The 12,222-nt window shown below is 32.3% G+C and overlaps 1 protein-coding gene across 1 annotated transcript; it reads right to left on the reverse strand.

Moving 5' to 3' along the window:
• Positions 1-7,540: 7,540 nt before the first annotated feature.
• On the reverse strand, positions 7,541-10,646 carry LOC8280735 (protein translation factor SUI1 homolog 1). The gene is made up of 5 exons (XM_015721576.3): positions 10,455-10,646; positions 8,445-8,526; positions 8,138-8,343; positions 8,002-8,055; positions 7,541-7,902 (listed from the first exon to the last, which is right to left on the reverse strand). The coding sequence occupies exons 2-5, from the start codon at positions 8,479-8,481 to the stop codon at positions 7,858-7,860; spliced, it is 342 nt and encodes a 113-aa protein (XP_015577062.1). The 5' UTR covers positions 8,482-8,526; positions 10,455-10,646; the 3' UTR covers positions 7,541-7,857.
• Positions 10,647-12,222: the final 1,576 nt, after the last annotated feature.

The raw sequence follows: 12,222 nt of genomic DNA on the forward strand, positions 1-12,222 counted from the left end.
TCACAGTTAGTAAAAAGCCCAACTCAACATGGTACAAGCCTTCGCCATATCTAATTCTAAAGCACACTTAACCTCAACACCTCTCTTTATAAAATTAATGAATTCAAACCCAGTAATAGCATGGGAACAAAGGGACTTTAGGCGATTAATAAGTGCTTTAGTGAAAATATTGAACAGATTACACAAACTTATTGGACATGATTCTATCATTTTATTTGCTTTCTTTACTTTTGGAATCGACACCACCAATGTTCTATTAACAGTCTCCAAATTCGAGCTTAGATAAAGCATTAATCTAATTGTCGAATAGACTTTTGTTTGGATAATATCCTAGTATCTTTGATAAAATAAAGGCGGCATACCATCAATACTTAAAGATGTAGTCATAGGCATTTGGAATACCGTCCTCCTAATTTCCTCATCAGTAACCTCAACATCCAAGAAGTCATTATCAATCTTATCAACAGATTGAGAATTGTAGCAATATGATTCTACCCAACAAAGAAGAGGTAAATAGTTCTCTATAGTATTCAATAATTAAATACTCCAAACCGTTCGAGTTTGCAACCTATCCATTAAAATCTTCTAATCCTAAGATCTCAACTTTGGTGCTTCCGCTAGAAGCTCTTTTATAAGGAAAATGAGTATTTTTATCATCATTTTAAAGCCAATTCACACATGAATGTTGTTTCTGATATGTCTTTTCATAATCTAATGACACTTTTTAACCATAAGAACTATGTTAAATTTTATGTTTGGAGCTGTTTCGCATTACCTTTCCAAACCATATTGAAAATACACCTTCCATTCATGTTGACCAAAATTGATCTTACTCCTTAGCATTAAAGCTGAACTATAATTACCAATCCTTTCTAAAACCAAATTAATAGGACCAGAAGCTTAAGATAATTACTGAGCTAATTTAATCTCATATTTGCACTCTTCATGATCAACCCAAACTTCTACAGGATGAGATCTGCTAAAATATTTACCCTTTTGCTGAAATTGAGAGGAACTTTATTTTCCAAAACCAAACTAAGAACCCTCTTCAACATGGAGAAGAAGTAGCCTATGATCGAATAGAAAAAAAAGAAGATAAGTGTTTGAAAAAAGAACGCTAGAAAGATATTAGTAAACTACGTAGTAGAAAAGACTATCAATTCTTTCAAGAATTTCATACCTCCCCACTTGCTTGTTCTACCATGTAAACATAGGCCCCGAATAGCCGATATCTACAACTAAGCATCTATAGCCTCTTTGAAGTTATTTAACTGACAATATATTTCACTTTTCCATTACTTTCTACCAATTCTGCAAAATCTCATCATATCACCACCACATACCCATAGAAGATATAATCGCAAGCTTTTATAAAAGCCCTCAAGGAAAATTCCTTTTAAACCCAATAAGATGCCATTTTAGAGAATTAGAATAAGAAACAATTTTGCCAGTATGACAATAAGAACAACCAATAATTTCAACAAGTATTATATTATTCCAAAATAGGATAAGACTACCTTTCAACCTAGATCTATTAAAATTAAAAAAAAATTAGAAAAACCAAGTTTCATATAAATCCTTTCAAATTTGAGATAGAATCACTTTAATTTCTATTAGTAAAACCAACTGTGGGTACCGGGAATGTGCATGATTTTGCAATACTTTAACATCCTATGGTCCTTAAAGAGCACCGATATCAAATTGGTGGCCATTTATGAATATTAAACAGATGTTGGCACCCATTTCAGCTTCTGAAAAATTCATGTAGTTAATCTTGTGATGTTAACTCCTTGAAACATTCTTCCCCCTTACACTTCTTATCTGCTAAATCATTTTCTAGGTCATGCTTTGCTCGTCATATCCCTACTGACTTCTTAGACAAAGACTTGGCCAACAAACATAAAGGTTAGTCATCATCACTTCAAAGCATATTTCTTACAGAGTTTGGCAAACGAACTTTGTTCTTCGAGTTAATAGCCATCTTGTTACTGACTAACATTCTTAAAGGCCTGGTTTTTCAAGAATCTGTATAGCATGCAAGGGAAAAAAGTATGAAAACTTAATAGATTCATAATTGGAAGCAATACTTGGGCTTGTGCTAAATCCTTAACAAATGTAGTATTGTCAACACTTGATTAAACTAATTGGATCCTTACACACCTTACTCCTGAAACACTATGTCATTATGAACACATCCACTATGTTAAGCAATTGTTGGACAGAAAGGAGCTCGCTTGAAGAAGGATTTAAAATTCTGCAATAACCATTTTTAATCTTCGAGGAAGGTTCCCCAACAATATTTGTACCAACTGAAAATAACTGCACCTTTCATTATTACCTTTGGCAAAGTTACATTTTTACCCTTACCATGAACCAAAGGTTTCATGAACTTTGAACAGTACAAAACAAAAGACTGAATGTGAATTCTTTTTTGAGTGCTTGTAGATGGATTCTTGATCGACATCGAGACTTTTTGCTTCCAAGCTTACTGATTAGTCAACTTTGAATGTAACGAAATAAAAGACTGAATATGGGCAAATTATAAGATGGACCCTGTCCATATAGCTTTATGGACCTAGGGGTCTATCCGGACCCATTTTATTTGTAAAAGAATATATGTTGGCATTTGACACACACGTCAAACGCTAATGCAATTCTTTTTGAAATTTTTTTATATCCATTAATTTTGTATCAAATATTCATTAACTTATGTTCATTAAACATGTGTTGAATTTTTATTGTTTAAACATAAATTGTTCATTATTTGTTAACTTAATTTTATTGAAAAGATATATGTAACACAAATATAAATATTTGTAGTACAATTTTAGCTTGATGTTTTTTTTGTTTACTAACTGTGTAAAGACTATTTATATTATGTCTATATTAAATCTGTTCATTTGAATGAATTACTGGGTTAATTTTCATTAATAACGAATATCCATTGACAAACTAATGAATATTATGTCTTTATATAATGAATGTTTACATCAATCATAATTTTTTTTAATATGTATCACAAAAACAATAAAAGCTTTCATAAATAATTAATATTTTTATTTGAGATTATTGATGAACATTATATATACAGATAATGACCAATAATATTACACTGATAAATAATATATGAAACATAATGAACATGAACATTAACCGTAATGAATATTAAGTTTATATAATGAATATTTCAATACAAAGAAAATTATTTGTTATAGAAAATTACATCTAATGGACAGTATACATAAAGAAAATAAATATTTTAGTACATATAAATGAATAAAAGAATATTGATATGTATTTGGACTACTAAATTTTTTTTTGACTCGTGTTACTTTATTTTCACACATATGATTATTAATTTTGACAGGTGTACTTATTATTGATACGTAGAATTCAAATTTATGTATAATTTTATAGTTTTTCTATTAATTTATTGATTTTTTATATTATTATATTAATAAAGTCTTAAAATAAAAAATTAACGAAGACATTAAAAAGATTTAATTTATTAATATTTTAAATACTTTAAGTAATTATAAAATATTTAAAAAAATATTTAATTTTATACATAAATTCAATTTATATTAATATTTACAATCAAATAATTACGATGGTTATACAACAGGCGGGTAGAGGACTAGTTTTCATAAATATATAAAAAAGTTTATTCAAAATATTTTTTTAATATAATATTAATTTTAAATCCATTTTATAGATGGATCTTGGACACTTTATGTCGATTATCGAGCCATGAATAGAATAATAATCAAAGATAAGTTTCCAATCCCGAGCATCAATGAATTATTAGATGAGCTACATGGTGCAAAGGTGTTCTCAAAATTGGATCTACGGTCGGGCTACCATCAAATTCCTATGAGTTCCTATGAGTTCTCCGGATGTGAAAAAAATAGCTTTTAGAACTCATCAAGGCCATCACGAATTCTTGGTAGTGGCTTTTGGCCTCACTAATACACCATCCACCTTCCAAGCATTAATGAATGAGGTATTCAAAAATCCATTGAGAAAATTTGTATGAGTTCTCTTTGATGATATATTGATATATAGTAATTCTTGGGGGGAGCATGTAGACTTAAATGTTGTTTTTTCAATCCTAAAAAGATAGAGGTTGTATATGAAATTAGAAAAATGTCAATTTGGTCAAAGAGAAGTTAAGTACCTATGCCATCTAATATCTAGTGCAGGAGCGGCTGTAGATCCAGGGAAAATTAAGGCGATGCTCAATTGGCCCAAACCCAAAACATCAAAGGCTTTGCGAGGCTTCTTAGGACTCACAGTTATTATCGCAAATTTATCCAAGGCTATGGAAAGATTACTGGTCCATTGACAAGACTTTTGAAGAAGGACTCTTTCAGTTGGGATGAAGCAGTTGGAACAGCTTTTTCCGTACTCAAAAGTTGCAATGACCCAAACACCAGTGCTAGCTTTGTCTGACTTCTCAAATAAATTCATTGTAGAATGTGACGCTTCTAGATCAGGAGTTGGAGCGGTGTTGATGCAGGAAAGGCCAATTGCTTTTTACAGTCATGCACTTCAAGGAAGATATCCTCTCCTTTCAACTTATGAGAAGGAGATTTTAGCTTTGGTCTTAGTTGTTCAAAAATGGCGTCCCTATCTATTAGGGAGAAGATTCATAATGCGTACTGGTCACCAAAGATTAAAGTATTTATGGACACAGAAAATCACAACTACAACTCAACAAAGGTGGTTGTACAAATTAATAGGCTTTGACTTCAGCATAAAGTATAAAAGAGGAAAGGAAAATGGTTTTGCAGATGCTCTTTCTAAATAAGATGAGAAGACAACGAGCAAGCTCTTTGCTATTTTCCAACCAACACCTGAATGGATTGATGCCATCAAGAGAAAAATACAAGCAAGTTTAGAGTTGCAAGGACTGGTACAACAAAGTTAAAGATGGGGAAGCAGTGGGACCTTGAAAATTTCAAAATGACATTCTATTTTTTAAAGGTAGAATTTATTTTGCTGCACAATTCTTATTGATTCCTGCTATAATTGAGCAATTTCATGGGAGCACATGAAGGCTTCATTAAAACACTACATCGAATTCGGTCCAATAGTAGGGTTCCATATCTTTTTTTTTTTTTTTTTCATTTTTTTAATATAATAAGAATAAGCTCTCCTTTGTTTCTCTAATAATAAGGTAAGGCTATGAAGCCCTTCCTTCAGCTGGTTTTGGCTTGCCCCGGTTGGAGCTATTTTTATTGTCCAAGAATGAGACAAGTGATCAGGAGCTTCATCAAGAAGTGTGATGCAGCAACACAAAGTAGAACAACTATCACCTACTGGTCTCTTACAACCACTACCTGTGCCAAATCAAGTTTGGGAAGATATTGCAATGGATTTCACGGATGGATTGCCGCTTTCCAATGGTAAATCAACTATCTTTGTGGTTGTCGATAGGCTTTCAAAATATGCACATTTTATGGTCATTTCTCATCCTTACACAGATGTTAGAGTTGCTAGAGTATTCTTTGACAATATATTCAAGCTGCACGGCATGCCTCGAACGATTGTTTGTGATAGAGACTCCACGTTCACAAGTTTATTTTGGAAAAAATTGTTCCAGCTCTATGGGACTGCTTTTAACTTCAGTTATAGTTATCACCCACGGACAGATAGACAGAGTGAAGTTGTAAATAGAACTTTAGAAATGTACTTACGATGCTTTACTAGTTCACAACCAAAGAACTGGACCAAGTGGTTGACTTGGGCAGAATATTACTATAACACTAATTGGCACTTGACTATCAAACGGTCACCATTTGAGGTAGTCTATGGAAGGTCTCCTTCCTCATTACTTTCTTATGTTCCAGGAACAGCTAGAGTGGCAGCAATAGAAAATGAGCTTTGAGATAGAGATCAAATAATCAAGGTTGTTCGTGAAGCCATAAAGAAGGCACAAGCTAGAATGAAACAACTGTATGATTCCAAGCACCAAGAGAAAGAATTTTTAGTGGGTGATATTATATATCTCAAATTGCAGCCTTATCGACAGTTGTCTCTATCTATGAGAAAGAATTTGAAGCTTTCAGCAAAGTACTATGACCATTTTAAAAAATTACAAAGGGTAGGGAAGGTGGCATATAAGTTAGAGCTTCCTACTTCTCCAAAAATACATCTTCTCTTCCATGTTTCGTTATTGAAGAAGAAGGTGGGAGAAATTGGCGCAAACACAGCTACCAGTGGTGGACCTATCTAACGAACAATTAATTTCGGTATCACAAGCCATCTTAGATCAAAGAGTAAGGAAGAGAAAAAAAGTAGTGGTAATTCATTGGCAAGGACTATCACCAGCAGAAGCCATGTGGGAAGACAAAAGTATTATCAAGAATCAATTTCCAGATATTAGCCTTGAGGATACGGTTGTTTTTTAAAAGGAGAGGAGCTAATATGTGTCTCTTCTTAAATTTCTTTTACTTTATTTTATGAGTTTTTTTTTCTTTATTTTGTTGAACTGATCAAAGAGTTGAATAAATCAGATAACTAAACTTTTACAAAGTAGTTAAATAAGGTTCCTATTTTTGAAATATACGTGACTTATACGGTGGACTTACTGTAATTCATCATGTGTATATATATTTAGTGAATAAAGCGAAGTGGGATTAGACTCCTTAATTCAGAAAACAATTGTTATATTTAGAGATGCAGGTTTCCCTCGAATGATCCTGAACTAATTTCTTTCTTTCTTTCTTTTCTTTTTTTATTCAGCCAAACCAGGCAGAACTACTAAAACTTATTCAAGCTCAGCTGTAACAGACTTTTGCTTCTAAAACATAGGGGAGGCCATAGAGATGTCAATTTTAATTGGCAGTGTCAGGTTTTTATTGCTAGGCATAACATAACTCCTCCACCTTACTATGACTAGCAAAATATAATCATAATTTCTATATGAGAGGCAAATCCAAATTGAGGCAAGTGTGAATTCCATATTTGTAGTGCTACCAGTTCCAGATGGAGAAAAAGTTCCAGGACCATTACTTAAAACAAACTGTCTATCCTCTTCCCTGGACGATTCAAAAACAAAGGTATAACGATTACCATTTATGGTTCCCACTTGGGGACCTTGAAGTTGCCACATACTAGGAACAACATAAAGGAAAGCCTCTCGCTTTTATCAGGTCTACTAAGTCAAGATCTTCCCAACGAGCATCAATAACATTTTGCGTGCACCCACTGCTTTGACAGTGGCCTGAAACTTTCCCTTTGCAAAGGAACGCGAGAGAGAGAGTAGCGCAGAGTTTCTGCAAGTCGTCCTCCATTGTTTGAAAACAAACAAATCTGAAGAACAAGAGACTTCTTCCCTTAATTTCAAACCTTCGCGAAAGCTAGAGAAAAAACTTCTCTTCTGATTTGCCAAAGCCGGTTCCTTTGAATTTCGTGGCTCACTTTCTTAGATAGCAGCAGAATTTTTATATATAGATCAACAACCATCATCGACTAAAATGTGATCAACCAGTAAACAACCATTGCAATTAAAGTGTACCAGGCAAAATATCAAGCATGATACAAAATTAGATCTTCAGATAAATCATTAATCAACTAATAGCAACAGGAATATATTATCACGGACACAGTTCAATTTCTTATAATAGTATCCGTTTAAGACACAGAAGCATACTGTCACATATCCCATTATCATCCCACGGAGCATCTTTATAGCTTTATAAGACAAGCACCAGAAACAGACTAATTATTTGTCTTTTCAACCAACATAGTTAAGATTTAACAGCTTAAATATATTCTGAAATTCGAACAGTTTCTGCCCCAACAAACAAGAGGTAATCCACCATGCAGAGATTTTATTGAAGTTGGTGCAGCTCAGAAACCATGAATTTTGATGTTCTCCTTCTTCACAATTCCAGCCTGTCAGAAATACATTAGCATTCAAAGTTAGCAACTGTCGGCATTACTGCGAGTATTGATCAAGAAGTCAATAAGTAACATTGGTAATCAAGTTTTTACCCCAGTAAGGAAGCTGGAGACGTTCTTTCTTTGATCGCCCTGAAGTTGTATAACCTATGAAAAAAATACTTGTATAACTTAACATGAAGAATGACTACAAACCGTTGAAAAAATTATCAAGAAATTGTGAACACACCTGCCCTAATTCAGGGTCCTGCACCACTGTACCATTGCAGCAGAATTCTTTCTTGAGATCTTTGAGTATCTTGTTGTAGCTGAATTCCTTCTTCAAACCCTGCACAGTTGTCAAGCTTTTCCTACCATTTCGTTGCTGTATACGAATATGCACATACTCTTTTGCACCAGCGCCTGAGTCTTCAGCATTTGCATCAGCAAACGGATCTATAACACATATCCATTAGAGTATTGAGTGTCTCATCTTTATTTAACCGCACAAGAAAGTTCAAACATTAAATATTAACTGTATAGTAAAGCTCGCTCACCAAAGGTGGTAGGAATCTGGGATTCAAGCTCAGACATGAAACTTAGCTGATCGGTGAAGCCTAACAACCAGAATGCGCAGACCTGATGTTCCAATATGCCTCCATGTCAGTGATGTGCAAAAAATATTAACAGAAAAAATGCCATCTATGAAGCAAAAATAGAAGTTCTGTACTCAATTCTTGATAAAACATAAAACTTCTAGCAAAAAAATTTCAAATCACTCTATATTCCTTTGTAGAAGCAAACTGAAAAAACTTCAAGCAAATCCAGAAAAGCCACAAGAACACATTGCTTTCTCAGTACTTAACATGTTAATCTTTGTCGAATTGAAGATTTATATGAAAGATATTGACAATAGTATTTCAAGTCAAGATACCAAGTTCCGGCATTTTTTATCTCAACATAGGGCACAGGAAGAAACTCAAGACAGTAGGTTGCAAGTAGAAACATACTGAATCAAAAGAACATAAAGTAACAATTCAGCAGCTGTCATTTTTTATCTCAACATAAGACACAGGAAGAAACTCAAGACAGTAGGTTGCAAGTAGAAGCATACTGAATCAAAAAGAACATAAAATAAAAATTCAGCAGCTGTATAGAACAACGATAATAACCAATTCAATATGAAAGCAGGAACAGTGAAACGTGGAAATGGATACTTCTCAAGAGTACAGGAAACAGAAGCATGGAAGAATCATCTAAAAATATTAAAAGTGTAGGAGTGTGTCCACACTCATATATAATATCATCTATTCCAAAATAATGAACCATCATAGCAGTCACCACTCGAGAAAATTCTGTAATTCAGTTACTCAATGATTTGGAGTTTGGAGAATCAGATTGAGAAAAAGAATAACAAAAATTCTTTTATCAATTCATTAAGAAAACAGAAACAGTGAAACATGGAAATGGATGCTTTTCAAAAATATAAGAAACAGAAACATGGGAGAAACATCTAAATACTAAAACCATAGCAGTCGCTGCTCGAGCAAAATTTGTATTCAGTTTCTTAAAGATTTGGAGATAAGCGAATCAGATTGAGACAAAGAATAACAAAATTCTTTTTTCAATTTATTATGAAAATGGAAACAGTGAAACATGAAAATGATGCTTTTCAAAAAATATAGGAAACAGAAACATGGGAGAAAGGCCTGAATACTAAGACCACAGCAGTCATCATTCAAGCAAATTTTGTATTCAGTTTCTCAATGATTTGGAGTTTGGCGAAACAGATTGAGAAAAAGAATAACGATATTGTTTTTATCAATTTAATAGGAAAACAAAAACACTGAAACGTGGAAACGGATGCTCTTAGGAAACAGAAACGTCTAAATACTAAAACCATTGGAGTGTGTATCCAGACACACATGAATAATATCATTAAGTCAAAAACAATGCAGATTTTGCATTCAATTTCTCAATGATTTGGAGTTTGGCGAATCAGATTAAGAATAAGAATAACAAAACTCTTTTACCGACAAGTCCTTCAATTCCTTTTTTTTTTTTTCTTCAGGTAATTAATAAATATTTTAATCCTAATCGATTCAGGAATTTGACGAGTCTTCTGTTTCCGATTTAAAATTGCTTTTTCGGAACGGGCTGAAACGTTTCAAAGATGTTTCTTAGAGTTCCCGTGTTCGACATGTTTAGGAAACACGAAACATCGATTGGTTGAAGTTTTCGTGCAACAAAACAATAACTAAACTTTACAAATTAAAACTACCATCATCATCATCATGATCAAGCGCATTCAATGAAATCCTTTGCAATCTAAAACCAATCGGACAATCACTAAATCCCCTACAATCAATCGAAAACTCAAAATTCCATAAGAAAACCCTTAATTAATACAAATTCTAGCTGATAACAAACACCTAGTCCCACTCTCACACACCAAAACCAAAATCCAAGCTCTAATTTTTAACCCCCAAAAAAACCTAAAAATAAATAATATTAATAAGCATGAAAACAGAAGAAAAAAAATTAACAATAACAACAATAAAAAATACCTGATCCGAGGATTAGGGTTTCGAGATGAAGGAGAGTTGGTTTGGAAAGAAACCCTAAAATCAGATAAACCGTCTTAGCGCCGGTCGTATTCTGGTGTCGCTAGAAGAATGCAAAAGAGAAGGGAAGATCTATAATCTAGATATATTAGACTTTAAAAAAAAGTGTGGACTCTATTTTATTTATTATTATTTTTTTTTCAATTTATAGGTCGGTTTTCTCTATTATTTTATTTATTTCGGTAGTTAATTAATTAATTAATTGCATACTTTTTAATGTAAGAAAAGGAAAAGGACCATATGGGTGTTTATTATCCTACTGTAAGTCGTGGACACTGTGGAACACGCGGTGTGTTGGTTGGTTTTTATTGGTGAAAGCTATTATGTGGCAGATGAAGAAAGCGAGTAACATATGTTATGAAGACAACGGAGCGTGGATAAGAGGTGCTAGTGCAAGGATAAAGTTGTCATTGCGCTAGAAATCGAAGGTCGAGGAAGAGCGTTGCATTTTTGCGTATGGATAGACACGTCCAAGAAAGGTTTTTAAGTAGCGTGGTCTCAAAGCAATTTTACGAACGACGTCGTTGTCTTATCTCGTGACGCGTGATGTGATGTTGAACTACGTAGCAGTAAAAAACGGTGGCGTTTTCTGTATTTTGCATGAAGATCGTCATCGAACATAAGCCAAAATTGTCTTTCGATGTTTAAAATCCGTCTCGGATATTGTTTTTAATGATCAAAATTTAATAATATTGGGATTTAAAAAAAATAATCTCTCCTTCAAACAATTTGAAAGTTGTTTATATCTCTCGTTCCATTGTATATTCAAAAGTATTCTTATTTTAATCAATTTTTAACAATATAATTAAGTAAAAATAAAAGATTAAAAGATTAAAAGTAACAATTAAATATTTAATTTTATAGTCAGTATAAAAAAAACTATTTATATTATATAGCCTATAACTTTTGGACCTCTTATTAAAAAAAAAAAATTAATAAATAATGATAGATCGAATTAATATTATTCATGAATTAAACTTTGTATTTCACCAATTTATAGCCTATTCAACTCTCGTAATCAAAATAAAAATTTTCTTCTTTTAAGAGCAAACTAACTACAAGCTATAAGCTATAGAGTTTGGACAATGTTGACTATGAGAAAATTTATTACATTAGAAAATAGATGTTACTTTTTTTATGATAAAATAAATCACTGGATTTCATTTCCATGATTTCAAAGGATAAACTAACTATTGTCAAGACTAAATTTTGTGATGACCGACAAGGATGTTGGTGTTGTATTTTCAAAATTGTACTTTTTTTATTGATATTTATTTTGTAATATTTTTATTTATTTATTAGAAAGAGAAGAGTCCATGAACTACATAATAGGGTGTAGTCATTCTTTTACGCTCGCTGTAACAATAAAAATTTATTTAGTACGGAGAAGATAACTCGAATTTGATATCTTTCACTTTCAAGAGCAAACGCTCTTACCACTTGAGTTAGGCGTCAAATGAAGTCTGAAAAAATGATAAGGGTTATCATTAAAGAATAAAAATTGCAAGTAATATATCATATCATAAAATATATAAAAGTGCAAAGAATGAGAGATAAATAAATTTACTAAAAGGTTTTATTGATTATTTAATTAATTAGATTATCATAACATATATAAAAATATAAAAAAAGGGTACAGATAAATTTACTAAAATAATCTTACTAATTAATTAATCAATTAAATTACTTAAAATTGATAAAAAATATTAAT

Source organism: Ricinus communis, chromosome 9, assembly GCF_019578655.1.
Source record: "Ricinus communis isolate WT05 ecotype wild-type chromosome 9, ASM1957865v1, whole genome shotgun sequence".
NCBI classification, from domain to species: domain Eukaryota; kingdom Viridiplantae; phylum Streptophyta; class Magnoliopsida; order Malpighiales; family Euphorbiaceae; genus Ricinus; species Ricinus communis.

Coding starts and splice junctions, on each gene's coding strand:
- LOC8280735 (XM_015721576.3), bottom strand. CDS start 8,481: ATGTCTGAGCTTGAATCCCAGATTCCTACCACCTTTG. Junction 8,344..8,444: donor CCAGATTCCTACCACCTTTG/GTGAGCGAGCTT, acceptor TATGTGTTATAG/ATCCGTTTGCTGATGCAAAT. Junction 7,903..8,001: donor TCTCCAGCTTCCTTACTGGG/GTAAAAACTTGA, acceptor TATTTCTGACAG/GCTGGAATTGTGAAGAAGGA.